The 23087-nt window shown below is 44.0% G+C and overlaps 2 protein-coding genes across 2 annotated transcripts; both read left to right on the top strand.

Moving 5' to 3' along the window:
- Positions 1-2216: 2216 nt before the first annotated feature.
- map3k14b (mitogen-activated protein kinase kinase kinase 14b) lies at positions 2217-8948 on the top strand (the record flags this gene model as incomplete). Its single annotated transcript, XM_084167708.1, has 12 exons — positions 2217-2439; positions 3180-3255; positions 3510-4467; positions 4575-4709; positions 4878-5136; positions 6018-6122; positions 6228-6394; positions 6480-6630; positions 6807-7343; positions 7441-7683; positions 7780-7880; positions 7977-8948. 12 exons carry the CDS (start codon positions 2217-2219, stop codon positions 8139-8141), a joined length of 3120 nt encoding a protein of 1039 aa, XP_084023834.1. The 3' UTR covers positions 8142-8948.
- A 380-nt stretch (positions 8949-9328) lies between these two features.
- Positions 9329-14523, top strand: LOC311135572 (ADP-ribosylation factor 1). The gene is made up of 5 exons (XM_084169583.1): positions 9329-9416; positions 11663-11820; positions 11940-12050; positions 12443-12567; positions 12795-14523. The coding sequence occupies exons 2-5, from the start codon at positions 11673-11675 to the stop codon at positions 12954-12956; spliced, it is 546 nt and encodes a 181-aa protein (XP_084025709.1). The 5' UTR covers positions 9329-9416; positions 11663-11672; the 3' UTR covers positions 12957-14523.
- Positions 14524-23087: the final 8564 nt, after the last annotated feature.

The following is a 23087-nucleotide window of genomic DNA, read 5'->3' as shown; positions in this document are numbered from 1 at the left end:
CCACAGTCCAAGGTTTCCAGTCATTTCAACTTGTACCGTACCGTAATTAGATAACTGTACCACTTTATCATGAATGGTTAGAAACAGAATTTAATTTGACCGCCACTGAGACGGACTTATGACAATGGACCTTTTCCAAGTCTATGTATAGCTAGATCCCAGGGCACTCGACCAGTACACGGATGAAACTCGCTGACCTGCTTATGTGTGTTCCTGCTGAGTGCCTCTCCATTGGTTTGTCCCTTCACCATTCAGATGTTGCCAGGGAAAATGTCTCATGGGTAGTATGTGTTTTTTGCTGACACCCCCTCCTCTGGCATGTTGCTAATTCCCATGGGAATGTGCGAATTCTGGGGATCAGAATTTGGGGCAGGGTAGCACACGGGTGTTGGATGGGATGGGAAGTATTATTGAACCAGTGCCAACGACCATACTTGTATGAAAAGTTTGACTTGACTCTACCATAACTTTTATCAGTGTCACTTTGATTAAAACTGTTAGTGGACTATTAAATTGCACTTTTTTGTCAATCAGTCTCAATACTGCTATTCTACCTTCATTGAGTTACACACTTATTTATCGATGTTATATCCATGTTAAACCTATGTATTTCATTCTCTATGACTGCCATAGTTATCAATACAAACTTGAACGTATCTTTGAAGATGATTGTACAAAAGAATGAGATGAGGACAGAGATTGGGAGGACAGTTCCATGTGGGGAGGCGGATGTATGTGTTGGTTTATTTAATGAACAATGACTACATCGTTAGTCAAAAGACACATTAAAAATAAAAATATTCTAATAGTAAAACTGCTAGATAGACTCGAGACAGTACTCGAGTCTAGATACAGTAACAGTAATATGTGCCGGGGGTCGGGGGAGAAAGCTGTCTCATAACTCTCACATATGGCCCACCAATCAGCACGGCCTGTCAGCAGAAAGCCGGTTGGTTACACTTGGAGACAGCACATACAGACATACACAGACACCCACACATATTCACAGAACAGAAGCAAGTAGCTTAGTCCAACTGGCCGAAGTACTCTGTCTGTCTCTACTACTACTAATACAAAGATAACTTCTCACAGAAAAGGAGCAACTGTTTCGCCTTTACGGTATGTTGGATTACTACCTCTTGATTTTTTATTGTCATTCAAACCAATGTATTTTCTTGGTATTAATGGTTTTATTGCTACTAGGGCTAGGAAGGGGATGTGGGTGTTGGTGTTGGCAGACAATGAAGATAACAGGAAGTAATGGGAGAGATGGGCCATTCTTTTCCCTTAGGTGTACAGAAGACTTAGATATAAAGGTTCTCACACAGTAAGATTTGAGGGTTGAGGGTGTTAGTTGAATGCCAACTTCACAGGGAATGGGAACTTTACAGTGATGCATGTACAAGAATCAGGATTGCGATCTAAAATTCCTACAACTTTGCAGTGGAACCACACATACACATAATAATGAACAATGATGTAATTTTTCAAAAAAAGGGACTAAGAAACATAGGAAACCCTTGAACTAAGTTAAGTTAGTGGCTAAGTTAGTACAAGGACACAGATAACCTGTGTAGCATTGTCTGTGTGTGAGTTGAGAAAGGATTGTTTTGATCCCCGGCCTTCCCTGTCAATATGGCGGGCACTAAGAGAGACTTTGACAGCTGAGCAGCCCAGTGGAAGGCATGTAACAAGTTCAGAGAATGCCGAATCTCTGCATGCTATTTATACACGCTCGTCTGGATCACTAGCCGAGTCAGTTAATTCACACCGACCATGGCAAATGCCATCACATTAAAATACCTGCCAAATGCATAGCTAACGTCAGCATATCCACACAATGAATAAGCCCTATATTTTCACTCCCTTTGGGGTCACAAACTGTCTTATGACATGGTGAGAATTATTTTGCCAGGTATTATAAGACAATTTGGTGAATTTACGTAATATTTATTGTTCTGTGTTTGGTATCCCTTTACATTTCCTAGAGCTCTTCAAATAAAATCCTACTACTAACTACCACATAGCCTTAGCTTTTGAGCAACAGTGCTTATTGGCACACAGATCTCCTTGAAGAAGACCTTGAGGAGAGGGTTTGTCACCATTCTCACTATTCCGAAAGTAAACTTCCCCCATTTCTCTCCAGTAGCATGTTAGCACTCATTTTACTTTTTATCTTTGATTTTATCTCAGTTTCTCTAAGGGTGCCAAGAGGAATGGCCATACCCAAGATGTTCGAAGTGAAGGGGGTGTCACTGTTGTTCTCTTTGGGGGAGGAGAACATCATGGAGGGTGAAGAGAACAAGGACCCGTTGGTGCAGACCGTCCTTCCTAGCCTGAGCCTGGTGATGGAGCAGGGCACTGCCAAGCAGGTGGGCACAGGGGGGCATGGTGACAGCGACCAAGTCCCATGTGTCTCAATCATCGCCCAGGCAGAGGGTAAGCCAGTAACTAATGGAGAACTCTTCCTTTCCAAAGTGCATAGTAGTTACACAGTAGTAAATTTTTTGTACTTATTTGTTTTAGTTTACCCTTATTTTACCAGGTAAGTTGACTGAGAACACATTCTCATTTACAGCAACAACTTGGGGAATAGATACAGGGGAGAGGAGGGGGGATGAATGAGCCAATTGTAAGCTGGGGATGATTAGGTCACCATGACGGTATGAAGGCCATATTTTGAATTTAGCCAGGACACCGGGGTTAACACCCCTACTCTTACGATAAGTGCCATGGGATCTTTTAGTGACCACAGAGAGTCAGGACAGCCGTTTAACGTCCCATCCGAAAGAGGGCATCCTACACAGGGCAATGTCCCCAATCACTGCCCTGGGGCATTGGGATATTTGTTTTAGACCAGAGGAAAGAGTGCTTCCTACTGGCCCTCCAACACCACTTCCATCAGCATCTGATCTCCTATCCAGGGACCAACCCTGCTTAGCTTCTGAAGCAAGCCAGCAGTGGGATGTAGGGTGGTATACTGCTAAATGGCTAAGTACCACTTAAAGAGTTTTGTATCTGCATGCAACCAGGAGGAGGGATAGGGGTTACATTCTAGAAAGTTGTTCCCTCTCTTCTGGCCTTTTATGCCCTATTCTTTAGAGCAGAAAGGAGGGGAACAACAAGTCCATGTTATTTAGTGAGCCGTGTTTGATCCAGAGTAAATCTGTGTGTCCCAGGTGAAGGTTCCCAAGAGTTCAGCCCTACGAGCACAGCATGTGTCTACTCCAGATCTCACCTGCTCAAAAGCCACAGGTACTTACCATAGCATAACGATCTTTAATCTCATGTTTGAAATTGAATTGGGACTAGAAAACTGTACTGCCGTTAGATGGAGTTTGCACTGTATCCTTAAGAAGTGCACAATAAATTGTTCGTAATAAAGTTAGTACATTTTAGGCTCATTACAATTAGCTGTTCAATTCCCCAAAAAATATTGTTCAGGGGTTACATGCCCACAGACTCCCCTAGAAGTCTCGTCAACTCAATCAATGTCACTTAATTTGCAGGTCCAAAGCCAAGAAAGCTACAACCGAGAGTGATTCAGACAAAGAGAACTATGTGGGTACAACACGCACAGTGCCACACCACCACATTAGAAGGAAGCTTCGGCGAAAGCCTCAGGAAGGAAGACAGAGGGAGGAAGAACAAGAGCCACCAGTCATCCAAGGTTTATGGGTGCAGGAGATCGACTGGTCCAAATCAACCAACAAGGACATGAGCTGGGCCTCTGAGGTAAACCAGCTTCCTGTGGACCTCCCCAAACACACAGACTCTATCTGGGTACCTCATAGACGCGGAGGTTGCAGTTTGGACACTGTTTTTGAACTTGTATCCCACTGCAGCTTGGAAGGTGTGTCAAAATGTGCAGATGGCCTGTCAGACATCTACGAACTCATGGGTGTGTCCGACTCTTCTAGTGAATCAGGAGGAATGTCTGAGTCTCCATGCAGTCTGAAGAGTATATCTGATTCTGAATCCATTCGTACTCATGAGAGCGAGTCGGACTCCTCATGTAGTTTTGGGGATGGGGGTCTGTCGGACTCAGTCTGCAGCCTGGTGGACGTGTCGGACTGTCTCTCCAGTGTGATGTGTGTGTCGGACAACTTCCTGGCACCAGAGGGCGCGTCCGACTCTAACTCATCTTGCAATCTGATGGGCGTGTCTGACTCGGACTCCACCTGCAGCCGGGGATGGGAGTCCGGATCCTCCTCCAGTGTGGAGGGTGCGTCCAACTCCTTCTGCAATCTGGTGGGTGTGTCTAACATACCAGGGGGTGTGTCTGGATCGTTGTGTAGCGTTGGGGGAGTGTCTGACTCTGAGACAATGTTTGAGGAACTGCGCAGCAGAGTTACCCAGAAGCATCAGCGATTCGTCTCACCTTTTTTCAAAGCATTGGTCAAAGATGTCTCGGATGAGATGAAAGAGTTCACTGCACAGATCAACGAAGGCCTCATATTCCACAAGGTAGGAGTACTCTTCATTTATTTCCTCATCAATATTCAGTATCCTTGTTTTATAAAGAATGCATGAATAACCAGAATGTGCATTTATGTGTACTGTGTATCTTTCAGCAACTCCAGCCCAATAAGTTTGAGTACAGGGAGGGAAAGGAATATCACATTCTATACCACATCCAGAATGGATCGTACGGTGATGTGTTCAGTGTTCAGGACAAAAGTACCGGGTTCAAGTGTGCTGCAAAAAAAGTATGTCCCAAATACAACAGAGATGTCTTATGATCCTATTCACTACATGCAGCAGCTTCAAAGTTGAATTCCCTCTGTAGAGAAATAGGCCCAAACTTTTCACTTGGTGCAAGCTCCTAGTAAACATGGTCCATAATCTCATAAAATAATGTATTTTACTCATTCCAGATCCCACTGAGTCATTTCAACTGTGAGGAGGTGAGCACGTGGAGTGCTCTGAACTCCCCTGGTGTTGTGAAGCTCTTTGGGGCTGTGAGGGAGGGTCCATACGTCACACTCTTCATGGACCTGAAAACAGGTTGTTTGGCCCAGCTACTGAGGGAGAGGGGAAGTTTACCAGAGGAACTGGCTTTGCGGTACCTCTGTCAGCTCCTGGGAGCACTGGAGCACCTGCATCACAGACACGTCCTGCATCTGGATGTTAAAGGCATGTTAACAACCCCTAGACACGTGTACAATCTGAAAGAATCGCATAGGTAAATTCAGTGGTGGAAAAAGTACTAAATTGTCATACTTTAGTAAAAGTAAAGATATCTTAATAGAAAATGACTCAAGTAAAAGTGAAAGTCACACAGTAAAATACTACTTGAGTAAAAGTCTAAAAGTATTTGGTTTTAAATATACTTAAGTATCAAAAGTCAATGGGATTGCTAAAATGTACTTAAGTATCAAAAGTAAAAGTAAAAGTATAAACCATTTCAAATTCCTTATATTAAGCAAACCAGACAGCACAATTTTATTTTTTATTGACAGATAGCCAGGGGCACACTCCAACACTCAGACATAATTTACAAACTAAGTATTTGTGTTTAGTGAGTCTGCCAGATCAGAGGCAGTAGGGATGACCAGGGATGTTCTCTTGATAAGTGTGTGAACTGGACCATTTTCCTGTCAAAAGTACTTTTGGTTGTCAGGAAAAATGTATGGAGTAAAAAGTACATTATATTCTTTAGGAATGTATTGAAGTAAAATAAAAAGTTGGCAAAAATGTAAATAGTAAAGTAAAGTATAGATACCACAAAAAACGACTTAAGTAGTACTTTAAAGTATTTTTACTTAAGTACTTTACACCACTGGGTAAATTTGAGTGTAGTTTACTAGATGGAGACTTTGTAGAGCAAAGTTATTTGTGGTTGTTGCACTCCCTCTAGTGTCAGAAGATAAGAGAGCACATCCTGTAGTTTCAGGATGTACAGTACTGTTATGTCTGTCAGGAAGCAGTTCCCTATTCATCCCTAACTCCTTATTCCTCAGTTAGTCTTCTACTTGTACATTTTGTTTACCCTTTTTCTTCCTTTCTCGTTGCAGTTGACAATGTGTTGCTGTCTGAGGATGGGAGGGACACGTTCCTCTGTGACTTTGGTCTCTCTGAGACGCTGGACCCAAATGGACAGAGCACCAAAGCCTTTAGACGTCAGTGTATATGTGTGAATACAATGAAAAATCTTTATGAGTTAGTATTCAATGAGATAAACAAAAACGAAACGATGCCCACACAACTATTTCCTGACATTTCAGTTTCTGGGTGGCCCGCTGGCACAGAGACCCACATGGCGCCCGAGGTGGCGCGAGGGGACCTCCGCTGTGCCAAGGCAGACGTGTGGAGCAGCTGCTGCATGCTACTGCACATGCTCAATGGATGCCACCCCTGGATCCGCTACTACAACCACCCGCTGTGCTTCAAGGTAAAAAACAACCCATGTTATCCAGGATCAGAGAAAAGTCCTTGCTGCAAACATGTGATTTAAAACATTTCCTTTCACTGGTCAGATTGTCAATGAGCCACCTCCTCTGAGGGAGGTGCCCCCCAGCTGTAACCCCTACACTGCCGAGGTCTTGAGAGCTGGACTACAGAAGGATCCCGCCAGTAGAGCCTCGGCCAGAGCGCTAAGGCAGATGACCACCAAGGCCCTGAGAGCAGGTAATCTATCTATGAATTGACAAACTTGAATTAGCTCCTTACAAGTGCGTATCCATGGCCGGAATTCAATCACTGTGATTGTTGTGAAGATGTTCCCTCAGTACATTGGTGTTTGTGTGTGAGATGGAGCAAGTGTATGTTTTAGAATAATGAGAGTGCACCTTTTTTCTCTTCAGTGGGAGGACTTTGTCACAGTTCTGGTCAAGGTGATTGTCAGAAACTGGTGAACAGCAAGGATGGGAATCATGACAGACCCTACATTCCCTCTGCCCCTGCTAAGCCAGCAGCCACACAGTCAGCACCCAAAATGCATTGGGTGAGCCCCTGGAGAGCGTTGGCCGCTGACGCGGACAGTAGTGATTCTGAGGAGGGCGGATCGGAATTGGAGAGAAATTCTGAATCGGTGACATACTCCCTGGAGGATAGGGACTGGGAATATTATCAAAATTCCTTGGAGGAGAGCCATGTGGTGGAAGATTGGGAATATGAGACAGATTCCGAGGTGGATATTTACTTGGGGGAGGATGGAGATCCGGAGAAAAGTAGTGTCTTCAAGAAAGGTGACTGTGAATATGAAGGCGATTGGGAGGAAGAGGAGTCTTCCACAGAACTTTACCAAGCTCTCCATACCCACTTCCCAGTCCTGCGGAAAGGCCTGCCGGAGATTGACCAATCCTGGGGGTCAGAGCCTGAATTGGAATACTTAAGAGATGGTGAGTTAAACGGCTACTGCTGCAGGCTTTATGTACATCTAAAGGATGCAGTGTATATTCTTGAGACAGGAAAGTAAGGCGATCTGTCTCTCTCCAGGTGTTACTGTGGGCATTCTGGCTCAGACCCCCTCCCCTGAGCCAAGGGACCACCCTCCGTCCTGTATGAGCAGCACTGGTTCATCCCACAAGGATGATACAGACACAGACAAAGATTCTGATTGCTCGTCTGATGACCTCAGCTCTGGAGTCTTCTCCTACAACAGCCAGACAGATGGACAGAGCTTCAACTTGGAATGGCTGGTGGTATCCACCAACCAGCCACCATCTTACTGCTTTGAAGGTGAACAAATGCTCTGGGTAGACTTGCCTGTAACCATTAGGGGAGAAGGGTCTGATTGTTGATAAACTCACTGTTCTCTGTGCATTGCTGGTCTAGGCATTGAGATATGGATTGAAAACATTGGTGGTGAGTGTTTGAGGATCCGTGAACGGCGTCAGGTCAAAGTGGGTCATGTTGCCATAGGGATAAGCGAGCAGGTAAGAGATCACTGTAAATCTGAGTAAGGTTGAATATACCATTAGCCTGTCTAATTGATGTACAGATAACATGAGAGTGTGCTGTGTCTCATTTAGATCACAGTGAAGGCCTTCAGTCTGGAGACTCTGGACAGGAAGCCGGTGTCCTTCCAACAGGAAATCCAGGAGTCAGGCTTGTGGCTTTGCTGTATTCCTGCCCCAGACTGCTGTCCACGATGGAGCTGGAGGATCAAAGAGGGAAAGCTTGAGATTCGGGAATGAGCCAACTTTGAAGGTGTATACATGCAGCTATTTTGTAAATTGAGACTCAGGCACAACATTTTCACGTTGTGATGATATTTTTCTCTGAATGTAATTATTAGCCTATAATAGTAGGTCTCTAGCTACTCATTGGAATAGATGGGCTGTGTCTCTCAACAATTCTGCCTTTTATTTGACATTTACATCATTTAGCAGACGCTCTTATCCAGAGCGACTTACAAATTGGTGCATTCAACTTATGATAGCCAGTGGGACAACCACCTTTTTTTTTATGGGGGGTGGGGGAAGAAGGATTACTTTATACTATTCCAGGTATTCCTTAAAGAGGTAGGGTTTCAAGTGTCTCTGGAAGGTGGTCAGTGACTCCGCTGTCCTGGCGTCGTGGGGGAGCTTGTTCCACCATTGGAGTGCCAGAGCAGCGAATAGCTTTGACTGGGCTGAGCGGGAACTGTGCTTCCGTAGAGGTAGGGGAGCTAGCAGGCCAGAGATGGATGAACGTAGTGCCCTCGTTTGGGTGTAGGGTCTGATCAGAGCCTGAAGGTAAGGAGGTGCCGTTCCCCTCACAGCTCCGTAGGCAAGCACCATGGTCTTGTAGTAGATGCGAGCCTCAACTGGAAGCCAGTGGAGTGTGCGGAGGAGCGGGGTGACATGAGAGAACTTGGGAAGGTTGAACACCAGACGGGCTGCAGCGTTCTGGATAAGTTGAAGGGGTTTAATGGCACAGTGTGATGATGCATAGGCCTACAATTCATGTTTTTTAAAGACAATCCACCGTGTTGAGAATAAATTAATCACATGAACAAGTCCACCAACATCTGGTTTATTGAGTTGGAATACTTCTGAAAAGCTTGTGTTAAAACAAAGATTCAGTCAACAAGCTCTGTGGGCTTGGGAAAGAAGACACCCTGATACATCACCTCACTGGAGAGTCAGTGCACATTGAGTTGAATCACAGAATATTGTACTACTGACTGCATTGATCCGAATCTATTATCTCCCACTTGCATTGATAACTTGCGTTGCATTAATAATGTGATTCAAAAGTAGTTGGCTAAAATGTGGACGTTCACTTCCTCGTTGTCTACAAATCATATCGGCCCCGTGATTGGATGACATGGTATTAAAGGAAGGGTCTTTAAATACAATGGGTGATATGATTGGATAAGATGAACAGTGGGAAGTGCCTGCTCACACACCGGTGTCTACTGAGTTGCGCAAAACGCCATTTTGGAGTGACTGATAGAGAAGCAAAGATCGAGAAGCCGACTTTCTAAGGTGAATATATCATACATCACGTTTGTTTAACATACAATAATGTATGTTCGAGTGAACTAGAATCTGACAAAAACGTCCCATTTTCGATTATTGAAATGACGTCACAATTCATCTATATCTGACGTTGCGGCATGGCTAGCTAATGATGCTAAGTAGCGAACATAGCCTCTTCCTTCAGGCTGACTAGTTTTGTCATAAGATGAGTATCAAATGCGTGTAAAACGATATGTTCGGTAAATGTTTTGAAATGCCTGAGATCCCCAGTTTGTTGTTATGGTTGTCCGCTAACTAGCTAGCTAAGAAGATGGGCGGATGCTTAGCATCATGCTAAGCTAGCTAGCTAACTAGCTAACTAGTTAGAGCTTTTTATTTTAGCTTTACCTAGCTAACGTTAGTTGGAAGATTGTTTTCGGCCGTCCAGTTCTCTATCCACCGGTTACGCCTGTTACTATTTTTTTTAAATATTTATTTTAATCATGAAATTGTATGATAGTTTCTAGTAGATCCTGATGGGAAACATTCAGGCTTAGTTAGCCTTGCACCGGTCAAGAAAGGCCTAGTTAACTTTAACGTAGATTAATTCACAATTGCACTGTGTATTGAAACTAGGACTTATATCAATAATAATAATAATAATAATAATAATATATTATGTTGATGATTATTGTCCCGGAACTCCAGCTACCGAACTCTTAAACCTGACAGGCTCAAAGCAGCTAGCTGTGGGGAGTCAGCTGACGTCAGGATCCCGTTCATTGTTGTCGTTTTTGAAGTCGGCTCTGACGTGTTAAATGAACTGAATGGCATCCACAGCCATACAGCTAGGTAACTAGCTAGCTAAAGCAGTAGGCTAACGTAGGCTGTTGGGTTTGGGAATATATTGGTGGCTTGGAGTTAATTCCTACAAACGTATCTGTCCCCTGACATTTACATAGCTAGTTAGCTAATGCCATTCCAGCATTAGAAACATGGTTTGTACGGCCTGGAAAAGTTTTGGATAATGATACAATCCTGAAAGTTTAGGAAAAGTCATGGAAATTCATTCGAATGTCTGTTAACGTAATTTATTTAGCACCGTTTTTAAATATTGTATCGATCAAATAAAAATCAACATATCAGCCAGGATCGGAATGACACTTTTGCACGTCTGTGTTTGCCCGCATAACCTGCAATTGTGCGAGACAAGTGGGCCGTTACTCAAAGGAGAGAGAGAGACAGTCGGACATTCCAGCAGCAGGTAGGCCCATATATAGCCTATAAAATATGATAGAGAACAGACTAATAACTAGGTAGCCAATTCAAAACATATATTGTACCCTGTAGTTAACAGTTTAGCTTTAATTAGCATGTGTTGATGTTTTCATTATGTCATGTATCCCAAAATGTAACACCGACACTCGCGAATAAGGCCATTCATTTAAACGATTATTTTTGACGAAACGAATGATTCACTTTACCATTGTATTAGTTGGGATTCGGTTCAATCGCGATGAATCGAATGTGAATCAAAATATCGAATGTGAATCAAAATAATAAGTTGTGAATCGCGAACTGTAATTTTAGGACCAAATATTAGATGTAGACTTTCTTTTGGATTATGTGGCTTCAAAACTTTTGGTAGATACTTCCAGTTGATTTGGGCATCCAATGTATGGGACATTGCAACTCTATAGATGCTAGTCAACATGCAAAATATGACTAAACTAAAATGTACATTTCCTGAAGAAAATGTGTGGGCTTGCTTCAGCTGAATAAAAATGTTTGTATCCTACCATAGCCATTTGATCTTTGATATATTAAATGAATTAATTATTTCAAAAGGCATAAAATGTATTTGGTTGTAATGTTGCAATTTTATACATCAAGGTTATTTTTTATTTTTTTTAGAAATTAGCTGCTTAACCGGACCTTGATAAACTGTCTCTGTGTTTGAGCAAAGCTTGATCAAAAGCCTGCACACCCAGTAGCTCTCCAGACTGAGGGTTGACCACATGTGTTTTATAGAGTTGCCTAACAGGTATTCTGCTTTGTGGGGTTTAAGTGCCTTGCACAATGACAGTAGATGGTACATGGGATCAGAGAGCAGCCTACCAGTGTCAATACCACATTACACATACTTTTTATTGGTCATGGAAATTTGGTTAAAAGTCATGAAATTCCATCTGTCAAAATGTGCATGAACCCTGTATAAATCTAAACGTGTACCATTACTGATTTTCTTCACCTTGCATTCCTCTTTCTCTCAGATAAGTCACAATGGGGAATATGTTTGGAAGCCTTTTCAAGGGCCTATTTGGCAAGAAGGAGATGAGGATTCTCATGGTTGGACTCGATGCTGCCGGAAAAACAACCATCCTGTACAAACTCAAACTAGGAGAGATTGTTACCACCATTCCTACAATTGGTAAAGACAATTTTTCTTGAATGCATTAGCTTATCACAACAAAATGTCCACTACCACATTAGGCTACTTATGGAATATGTGCCTCTATAACATTCTCTGACTCGTTGTTCTTTGTCCAGGTTTTAATGTTGAAACGGTAGAATACAAGAACATCAGCTTCACAGTGTGGGACGTTGGTGGTCAAGACAAAATCAGGCCGCTGTGGCGCCACTACTTCCAGAACACTCAAGGTAAGATTCAAATCAAAATCAAATCAAGTTGTATTTGTCACATGCGCCGAATACAACAGGTGTAGACCTTACCGTGAAATGCTTACTTACAAGCCCTTAACCAACAATGCAGTTCAAGAAATAGAGTTAAGAAAATCTAAAATTAACACAAGAAAAGTACATAACAATAATGAGGCTATATACAGGGGGTACCGGTACAGAGTCAATGTGCGGGGGTACAGGTTAGTCGAGGTAATTTGTAAAGTGACTATGCATAGATAATAAACAGCGAGAATAGATGGAGTTTGATGATTGTTTGCAATGGTGGTCCATAGATTGCCCTATCATTACAAGAACCAGGGTTGCTTGTCGGAGAACCAGTGTCATATTGCCATCTGTGTACCTCTTTGCAGGGCTTATCTTTGTGGTGGACAGCAACGACAGGGAGCGAGTGAACGAGGCGAGGGAGGAGTTGCAGAGAATGCTCGCAGAGGACGAGCTGAGAGATGCCGTGCTGCTCGTTTTTGCAAACAAACAGGTGAGCTTGGGTACTCGTATCTGAATTCTGAAAGCCTTGACTCCTTGTAGTGCACTTTGCTCCTGCTAACAATTATGTGAGTGGACCATACTCATTGACCATGCATACTTAATCATTATTTGAATTGCCAATCCCTTACACTATCACTTGGCTTGAGTAGGATATTATTAATTGCACAGTGTTATTACAGACAGAGGATGAATAATTTGAACCCTGTTGTTTCTCAGGACCTTCCCAATGCAATGAATGCTGCAGAGATCACAGACAAGCTGGGGCTCCACGCCCTCCGCCAGCGCAGCTGGTACATCCAGGCTACCTGTGCTACCAGCGGGGACGGCCTCTACGAGGGCCTCGACTGGCTCTCCAACCAGCTGAAGAACCAGAAATGATCCGTTCCACCATTTTAGTTTTTTTCCGTCTGTCTAACACGATGGCAGCACCGGTTCCAAGCCCCTTGCCCCCTATAACTCCTCCCTCCCAGTCTTTCTCCAAAAACCAATTTTTCTGTATCAAACCTTACTCCTGGGGCTCTAGCCTGTGCTGCTTGTTTGGGTACTGTGTGTTTGCAGTCAGGTGTGTGCGTGCATTATGTGTGTGCGTGGTTGTGAAGGCGTCTCTGTGTCTAGCTGGGATTAGGAGTAACCCTGGCGTGCCTTTAACACACCTGCTGTGGAAATAGTGGTCTGGCTCCTCGAGCGCCATCCCACCCAACCCCACTCTCAGTCATGCATGATCCCCTCTCCCCTCCTCCCCACGCCAAGCATGGTTTTCACAAGGCAAAGAACGAGCAATGGTGTAAACGGTCCTCCTCTCTCTCCTTGGTAGATATAGAGCTTTATTTGTACTACCAGTGTTGAGATTGTAAAATAGGACGTGCATTTTGAAACCTTACCTAGCCCCACCTGTGATAACACTGCATCGTAACCTGTATCAGGTTGAAGCAAATTAAAAAGATTATGTTCCACCATTGGACGTTCTTCGTGTTATTTGAAAACCATGCTTTTTTTCTTTTTTTGTTATTATATTACCAACATCTTTAATGGTTCTCCAGCGAACACTACCTTTTCCCTGCGAGAGAGAGAGAAACCATGAAGCACAACCCAATAACCATAGGGAAATATTCAAATGTTAAAATTAGCTTCGAATTTAAAAACTGTAAATGTTACATGAATTCCTCTTGGTCATTTTTTGAAAAACTTGACATTTTATTGACTGAATGAATTGAAAGCAAATGTTGTCCTAATGGTAAAAGTTGCTCCTGCATTTTCAACTTATATCACCTATTTATTCAACTGGGCATTTCAATACATGGTTGTTTTGATAGGCTGCATTGGGCTGGTCGAAGGTGGACATTCAGAAGCTTCAAACTTTATTCCTTGAAATGTTACATGTCTGTTGTCTCTAGTTCTAGCATTTCTCTTTGTACAACTGCTAAACCAAATGCAATTGAGCAGTTTGACAAATCTTGTATCTAAATGTAGTGTACCCTTAAGGGTGTAAAAACTCTACATTTTTGTTTTCTACCTGAAAATGTTCACAAGAATATTCTTGTCTCAGAGGCTGGCAGTACCTCAGCAAGCTGTACCCAGCTGCTTGCTAATATCCTGGATGTGATGAAGGAAAATCACCAAATATGAATGCTCTTAACTGTAACGTTAGGGCTAGGCTAATGAAGGAAATAAGCCTAGCTCAAGGGTCTTAGTGCTAACATTGGCTACATTTAGCAACTTTGTGCTATACACTTGAGTTACCAAGACCAACACAACAGGTATTGGTATCAGTACTAGTACCTCTATTCCCAGTGCTGTGTGAAAGACTACAGGGGGGGATGGGGGGGCTAACTGGTCATGAGGATGTTATGCTGGCACATCTGTTAAGAATGATTGTAAATCTGTACGTTTTTCCCGCAACTGTTTCTGTGGGGTTTTCCTGAACATATTAAACGATATCATTTGATCCTAAAATCTGGTGTTGACAAAGAGATGATCTATGTGACAGTGAGAACGAACAAGGGTAGAATTTAGCCTTTAAGAAACATTGATGGATAGCTTCTCATGCACAAACTGTCATGCCATTCCATTTTATGTAAGGTATCATACTACACTGAACAAAAATATAAATGCAACCATTTCAAAGATTTTACTGAGTTACAGTTCATATAAGGAAATCAGTCAATTGAAATACATTCATTAGGCCCTAATATATGGATTTCACATAACTGGGAATGCAGACATGCATCTCTTGATCACAGATGCCTTTAACAAAAAGGTAGAGGCGTGGATCAGAAAACCAGTCAGTATCTGGTGTGACCACCATTTGCCTCATGCAGCGCGACACATCTCCTTCTCATAGAGTTGATCAGGCTGTGGATTGTGGAATGTTGTCCCACTCCTCTTCAATGGCTGTGCGGAGTTGCTGAATATTGTCGGGAACTGGAACACGCTGTCGTACACCTCGATTCAGAGAATCCCAAACATGCTCAATAGGTGACATGTCTGGTGAGTATGCAGGCCATGGAAGAACTGGTACATTTACAGCTTCCAGGAATTGTGTACAGATCCTTGCGACATGGGGCCGTGCATTATCATGCTGAAACATGAGGTGATGGCGGCGGATGAATGGCGCGGTAATGGGCCTCAGGATCTTCTCACGGTATCTCTGTGAATTCAAATTGCCATAGATAAAATGCAATTGTGTTCATTGTCCGTAGCTTATGCCTGCCCATACCATAACCCCACCGCCACCATGGGACACTATAACCCCACCGCCACCATGGGACACTGTTCACAACGTTGACATCAGCAAATCGCTTGCCCACACAACGCCACCTATCATAATGGCGCCGGAGGAGATGGCTGCCGTTTTACGGGCTCATAACCAATTGTGCTATTATATGTGTTTTTTTGCGTTATTTGTAACTTATTTTGAACATAATGTTTCTGCCACCATCTCTTATGACCGAAAATAGCTTCTGGATATCAGGACAGCGATTACTCACCTCGTACTGGATTAAGATTTTTCTTTAAAGAGTCTGACGCAAAGGATTTACTGCAGATACCCGACAAGGCCCAAATCCCCGTCATTCGCAGGAGAAAGAGACAGAGATATCGAGGACGTAGGTCAGGGTGCCTTGTAAGGATCCGACGGCGAGTGGGTAATCTGCCTCTACCATCAGTCCTATTAGCCAACGTACAGTCATTGGATAACAAAATAGACGAGCTACGATCACAAATATCCTACCAACGGGACATTAAAAACTGTAATATCTTATGTTTTACCGAGTCGTGGCTGAACGACGACATGGATAACATACAGCTGGCAGTGTTTACGCTGCAGCAAGATAGAACAGCCGCTTCCGGTAAGACAAGTGTTGGCGTTCTGTGTATATTTGTAAACAACAGCTGGTGCACGAAATCTAATATTTAGGAAGTCTCTAGGTTTTGCTCACCTGAAGTAGAGTATCTCATGATATGCTGTAGACCACACTATTTACCAAGATAGTTTTAATCTATATTTTTAGTAGTTGTCTATTAACCACCACAAACCGATGCTGGCACTAAGACCACACTCAATGAGCTGTATAAGGCCATAAGCAAACAGGAAAACGCTCATCCAGAGGCGGCGGTCCTAGTGGCTGGGGACTTTAATGCAGGGAAACTTACATTCGTTTTACCTCATTTCTACCAGCATGTTAAATGTGCGACCAGCGGGGAAAAAACTCTAGACCACCTTTATTCCACACACAGAGATGTGTACAAAGCTCCCCCTCGCCCTCCATTTGGCAAATCTGACCATAATTCTATCCTCCTGATTCCTGCTTAGAAGCAAAAACTAAAGCAGGACGCACCAGTGACTCGTCAATAAATAAGTGGTCAGATGACGCTAAGCTACAGGACTGTTTTGCTAGCACAGACTGGAATATGTTCCCGGGATTCTTCCGATGGCATTGAGTCACTGGCTTCATCAATAAGTGCATTGATGACGTCGTCCCCACAGTGACCGTACATACCCCAACCAGAAGCCATGGATTACAGGCAACATCAGCACTGAGCTAAAGGGTAGAGCTGCCGCTTTCTAGGAACGCTATGCCCTCCGACGAACCATCAAACAGGCAAAGTGTCAATACAGGACTAGGATTGAATCGTACTACACTGGCTCCAACGCTCGTCGGATGTGGCAGGGCTTGCAAACTATTACAGACTACAAAGGGAAGCACAGCCGCGAGCTGCCCAGTGACACGAGCCTACCAGATGAGCTAAATTACTTCTATGCTCGCTTCGAGGCAAGCAACACTGAAGCATGCATGAGAGCATCAGGTGTTCCGGACGACTGTGTGATCACGCTCTCCGTAGCCGATGTGAGTAAAACCTTTAAACAGGTCAACATTCACAATGCCGCAGGGCCAGACGGATTACCAGGACGTGTACTCCGAGCATGCGCTGACCAACTTGCAAGTGTCTTCACTGACATTTTCAACCTGTCCCTGACTGTATGTGAGAGTAATACCAACATGTTTCAAGCAGACCACCATAGTCCCTGTGACCAAGAACACTAATGTAACCTGCCTGTCACTTCTCCTCCCGTTGTTCCCCTCCGGCGCTCTGATTCGCCGGTCTACTGAGCCACCAGTCTGAGCACACCACCTCGGCAACACCGGAATGGAAACCCAACGCACCCTAATCACCTCCAGCGCACCTGCACCTCATCATCTCATCACCACCCCTATATAGCCCTGGACTGTTCAGTGTTGTGTTGTGTGTGATTGTTAGTGTCTTGTCGTGTACTCGCTCTTTGTTGTTCTCATGCTCAGTGTTAAGTAAACCTTTACATTTTTGATTCCTGCGTCTGCGTCCTGCCTCTTCGTATCCTCAGTACTCGTCACACTGCCTAAATGACTACAGACCCGTAGCACTCACGTCTGTAGCCATAAAGTGCTTTGAAAGGCTGGTCATGGCTCACATCAACACCATTATCCCAGAAACCCTAGACCCACTCCAATTTGCATACCGCCCCAACAGATCCACAGATGATGCAATCTCTATTGCACTCCACACTGCCCTTTCCCACCTGGACAAAAGGAACACCTATGTGAGAATGCTATTAATTGACTACAGCTCAGTGTTCAACACCATAGTGCCCTGAAAGCTCATCACTAAGCTAAGGACCCTGGGACTAAACACCTCCCTCTGCAACTGGATCCTGGACTTCCTAACGGGCCGCCCCCCAGGTGGTAAGGGTAGGTAACAACACATCTGCCACGCTGATCCTCAACACGGGGTCCCCTCAGGGGTGCGTGCTCAGTCCCCTCCTGTACTCCCTGTTCACCCATGACTGCATGGCTAGGCACGACTCCAACACCATCATTAAGTTTGCCGACGACACAACACCGACAACGATGAGACAGCCTATAGGGAGGAGGTCAGAGACCTGGCCGTGGTGCCAGGATAACAACCTTTCCCTCAACGTGATCAAGACAAAGGAGATGATTATGGACTACATGAAAAGGAGGACCGAGTATGTCCCCATTCTCATCGACGGGGCTGTAGTGGAGCAGGTTGAGAGCTTCAAGTTCCTTGGTGTCCACATCACCAACAAACTATCATTGTCCACACACCAAGACTGTCGTGAAGAGGGCACGACAAATCCTATTCCCGCTCAGGAGACTGAAAATATTTGGCATGGGTCCTCAGATCCTCAAAAGGTTATACAGCTACACCATTGAGAGCATCCTGACTGGTTGCATCACTGCCTGGTATGGCAACTGCTCAGCCTCCGATCGCAAGGCACTACAGAGGGTAGTGCGTACGGCCCAGTACATCACTGGGGCCAAGCTTCCTGCCATCCAGGACCTCTATACCAGGCGGGGTATACGACTCCAGCCCCCCTATTCATAGACTGTTCTCTCTGCTACCGCACGGCAAGCAGTACCGGAGCGCCAAGTCTAGGTCCTAAAGGCATCTTAACAGCTTTTACCCCCAAGCCATAAGACTCCTGAACAGCTAATCAAATGGCTACCCGGACCATTTGCATTGCCCCCCCCCCCCCCTTCTTTTACGCTGCTGCTACTCTCTGTTTATTATCTATGCATAGTCACTTTAACTCTACCTACATGTACATATTACCTCAATTACCTTGACTAACCTGTGCCCCCGCACATTGACTCTGTACCGGTAACCCCTGTATATAGCCTCGCTACTGTTATTTTACTGCTACTCTTTAATTATTATTATTATTTTTTTTACTTATCTATTTTTTACTTAACAATGATTTTTCTTAAAACTGCATTGTTGGTTAAGGGCTTTTAAGTAAGCATTTCACAATAAAGTCTACACCTGTTGTATTCGGCGCATGTGACAAATAACATTTGCTTTAATTTGATTCGTCTACCATCTGCCCAGTACAGTTGAAACCCGGATTCATCCGTGAAGAGCACACTTCTCCAGCATGCCAGTGGCCATTGAAGGTGAGCATTTGGCCACTGAAGTCGGTTACGACGCCAAACTGCAGTCAGGTCAAGACCCAGGTGAGGATGACCAGCACGCAGATGAGCTTCTCTGAGACGGTTTCTGACAGTTTGTGCAGAAATCCTTCGGTTGTGCAAACCCACAGTTTCATCAGCTGTCCGGGTGACTGGTCTCAGACGATCCTGCAGGTGAAGAAGCCGGATGTGGAGGTCCTAGGCTGGCGTGGTTACACGCGGTCTGCGGTTGTGAGCCCGGTTGAACGTACTGCCAAACTCTCTAAAATGACGTTGGAGGCGGCTTATACTAGAGAAATGAACATTCAATTCTCTGGCAACAGCTCTGGTGGACATTCCTGCAGTCAGCATGACAATTGCACGCTCCCTCAAAACTTGAGACATGTGTGGAATTGTGTTGTGGGACAAAACTGCACATTTTAGTGTCCTTTTATTGTCCCCAGAACAAGGTGCACCTGTGTAATGATCATGCTGTTTAATCAGCTTCTTGATATGCCACACCGGTCAGGGGGATGGATTATCTTGGCAAAGGAGAAATGCTCACTAACAGGGATGTAAACACATTTGTGCACAGAAGCTTCTAAACCATGACATCATTTTCTGGAATTTTCCAAGCTGTTTAAAGGCACAGTCAACTTAGTGTATGTAAACTTCTGACCCACTGGAATTGTGATACAGTAAATTATAAGTGAAATAATCTGTCTGTAAACAATTGTTGGAAGAATTACTTGTGTCTTGCACAAAGTAGATGTCCTAACCAACTTGCCAAAACTATAGTTTGTTATCAAGAAATTTGTGGAGTGGTTGAAAAACAAGTTTTAATGACTCCAACCTAAGTGTATGTAAATGTACGACTTCAACTGTAGCTTGCTACATATCCTGTCCAGAAACAGCAAAGAAAAATCCTGATTAGATTATAAAAAAATTCTCTTCAGTGTTAACCCTTTCCTTTCCAACAAAAACAGAATATATCTGGTTCGAGTCCAGTCTCTGTCGCAGCCGGCTGTGAACGGGAGACCCATGGGGCGGCGCACAATTGGCCCAGTGTAGTCAAGGTCAGGTGGATGGATTATCTTGGCAAAGGAGAAATGCTCACTAATGGGGATGTAAACAAATTTGTGCACAGAGTAGTGCACTGGGTCTTTAATAGTCCTGTATTAGCGGACCTATATCGCCATCTGCAGTGTGGGCAAAATAAAAAAAATCATAGCACCCACACCCACAAACTACTTCCCGCGGCTATTGTGAGGAGAGTGCTGAGCGAGATTCACAAAGGTTGGAGTGACGGCCTTCTAGCCCACTCCAATTTCGCTCCAGTAACGCTCACTCGAGCTCAGGGCATGCCGGCCCAGCATGTATTTGTAGTCTACTTGTGTGCTGCTATACCCCCTGCCTTTAGCTACTGTCACGGAGTTCGCTAAATGTTTTCATAAAGAAATACAGGTGCGAAATCAAGGTGACTTACAAAGATGAGGACCAAGAGCAATAGATGATTAAATTGTGATATCAGAATGTGTGTGGCACTCTTGTATGTGGTGAGTTAGTGTTGTCATGCCACGGAGCATCTATGGCATTGTGACAGTGTTGCCTAGCATTAAATACACACAAGCATACCCAGGGGCCTCTGCCAATCAAATTAACCCCTGCGAACCACACAGTCAACAACATTATTAATCCATAATATCCCCCATGGAGGCCTCTGCCAGACCCAGGCTCATACTGTATTCCAGTATTCCAAAGAGTCAATAACCACGTTTCCATCCACAGTTTTTATGCGAGTCATGGCATATTAAAAAAAATCTGGACAAGTGTCTTGGGAACAGGAAGTGTCGGTACAATTTTATAAAAGTGGACAGACAATTTGTTCGTTCGACATGGTGGGATCATTTTGTGTCGGGAAAATTAATTATGGAACAAATTGAGGTGGAAATGATTTCTTGCACAATTGTTGATAGAATAACCATCATGTCGATGTGCATTTGCAGTCAAGCGATACTATGTTGTGTGGTCCTCCCACTGCGACTTGGAAAAGCAAGCACAGTTTAGGCTACAGGGTGGTGAAAGTACACGGTGATGAGCTTGATGCGCCTTTCCAATAAAATCGAGGTCTTCATTTGTATGCTAGGGGCATGATGATCGGTGCTTAGCTGCCAATTAACAAATAAAAATGATCTTGCTCTTATCCATCTCATCTTATAACCTACCCTGTCCAGTGTCCACTTTATCAGAGAAATGTTGTCTATAGAGAGCATGCGCGAAAATTTGATTGGCCAAGTTTGCCATTTATCGCAACAGTTTGTGTGACAAAACTATTGGTAGAATGGAAAATGCAAAGGGAACATTAAACTCGTAATTTTTTTTTTTATTAGACACGTGAAAACAAAACCACAACATTGGTTTTTATGTGCCCAACGTAATCACGCACAGCCTTTTATCAGCAACAAAGTCAGTCTGATGGAAACACAATTCAATTTATTTTGCAGATTTTATAATATTCGCATGAAAGTCTGTCGCAATTTGGATGGAAACCTATCTATTGTTATCAATGTGACAGCCAATCAAATGAATTCAGAACAATATCCCTGAAGACTCCACAGCCAATCACATTATAATAACAATATCATGGAGGCTTGACTGAATTAAGCCCTTGAATTTAAACGTGGCACTTCTCAGACGTGAAAGAGAGCCAATCAGGACTGGGGATTGAAAGGAGCTGCACAGCTCTGGAAAGGGATTGAGTATACAGTGAGGGAAAAAAGTATTTGATCCCCTGCTGATTTTGTACATTTGCCCACTGACAAAGAAATTATCAGTCTATAATTTTAATGGTAGTTTTATTTGAACAGTGAGAGACAGAATAACAACAAAAAAATCCAGAAAAACGCATGTCAAAAATGTTATAAATTGATTTGCATTTTAATGAGGGAAATAAGTATTTGACCCCCTCTCAATCAGAAAGATTTCTGGCTCCCAGGTATCTTTTATACAGGTAACGAGCTGAGATTAGGAGCACACTCTTAAAGGGAGTGCTCCTAATCTCAGCTTGTTACCTGTATAAAAGACACCTGTCCACAGAAGCAATCAATCAATCAGATTCGAAACTCTCCACCATGGCCAAGACCAAAGAGCTCTCCAAGGATGTCAGGGACAAGATTGTAGACCTACACAAGGCTGGAATGGGCTACAAGACCATCGCCAAGCAGCTTGGTGAGAAGGTGACAACAGTTGGTGTGATTATTTGCAAATGGAAGAAACACAAAATAACTGTCAATCTCCCTCGGCCTGGGGCTCCATGCAAGATCTCACCTCATGGAGTTGCAATGATCATGAGAACGGTGAGGAATCAGCCCAGAACTACACGGGAGGATCTTGTCAATGATCTCAAGGCAGCTGGGACCATAGTCACCAAGAAAACAATTGGTAACACACTACGCCGTGAAGGACTGAAATCCTGCAGCGCCTGCAAGGTCCCCCTGCTCAAGAAAGCACATATACAGGCCTGTCTGAAGTTTGCCAATGAACATCTGAATGATTCAGAGGAGAACTGGGTGAAAGTGTTGTGGTCAGATGAGACCAAAATCGAGCTCTTTGGCATCAACTCAACTCACCGTGTTTGGAGGAGGAGGAATGCTGCCTATGACCCCAAGAACACCATCCCCACCGTCAAACATGGAGGTGGGAACATTATGCTTTGGGGGTGTTTTTCTGCGAAGGGGACAGGACAACTTCAACGCATCAAAGGGACGATGGACGGGGCCATGTACCGTCAAATCTTGGGTGAGAACCTCCTTCCCTCACCCAGGGCATTGAAAATGGGTCGTGGATGGGTATTCCAGCATGACAATGACCCAAAACACACGGCCAAGGCAACAAAGGAGTGGTTCAAGAAGAAGCACATTAAGGTCTTGGAGTGGCCTAGCCAGTCTCCAGACCTTAATCCCATAGAAAATCTGTGGAGGGAGCTGAAGGTTTGAGTTGCCAAACGTCAGCCTCGAAACCTTAATGACTTGGAGAAGATCTACAAAGAGGAGTGGAACAAAAT

Source organism: Coregonus lavaretus (genome assembly GCF_964263955.1).
Source record: "Coregonus lavaretus genome assembly, chromosome: 1".
NCBI classification, from domain to species: domain Eukaryota; kingdom Metazoa; phylum Chordata; class Actinopteri; order Salmoniformes; family Salmonidae; genus Coregonus; species Coregonus lavaretus.
This window is presented reverse-complemented; position numbering and strand designations above follow the sequence as displayed.

Excerpts from the sequence above, each read along its gene's own strand:
- LOC311135572 (XM_084169583.1), top strand. The coding sequence starts at position 11,673 with ATGGGGAATATGTTTGGAAGCCTTTTCAAGGGCCTATTTGGCAAGAAG. Across the intron at positions 12,051-12,442 it reads CTACTTCCAGAACACTCAAG|GGCTTATCTTTGTGGTGGAC; the intron begins GTAAGATTCAAA and ends ACCTCTTTGCAG. Across the intron at positions 12,568-12,794 it reads TCGTTTTTGCAAACAAACAG|GACCTTCCCAATGCAATGAA; the intron begins GTGAGCTTGGGT and ends GTTGTTTCTCAG.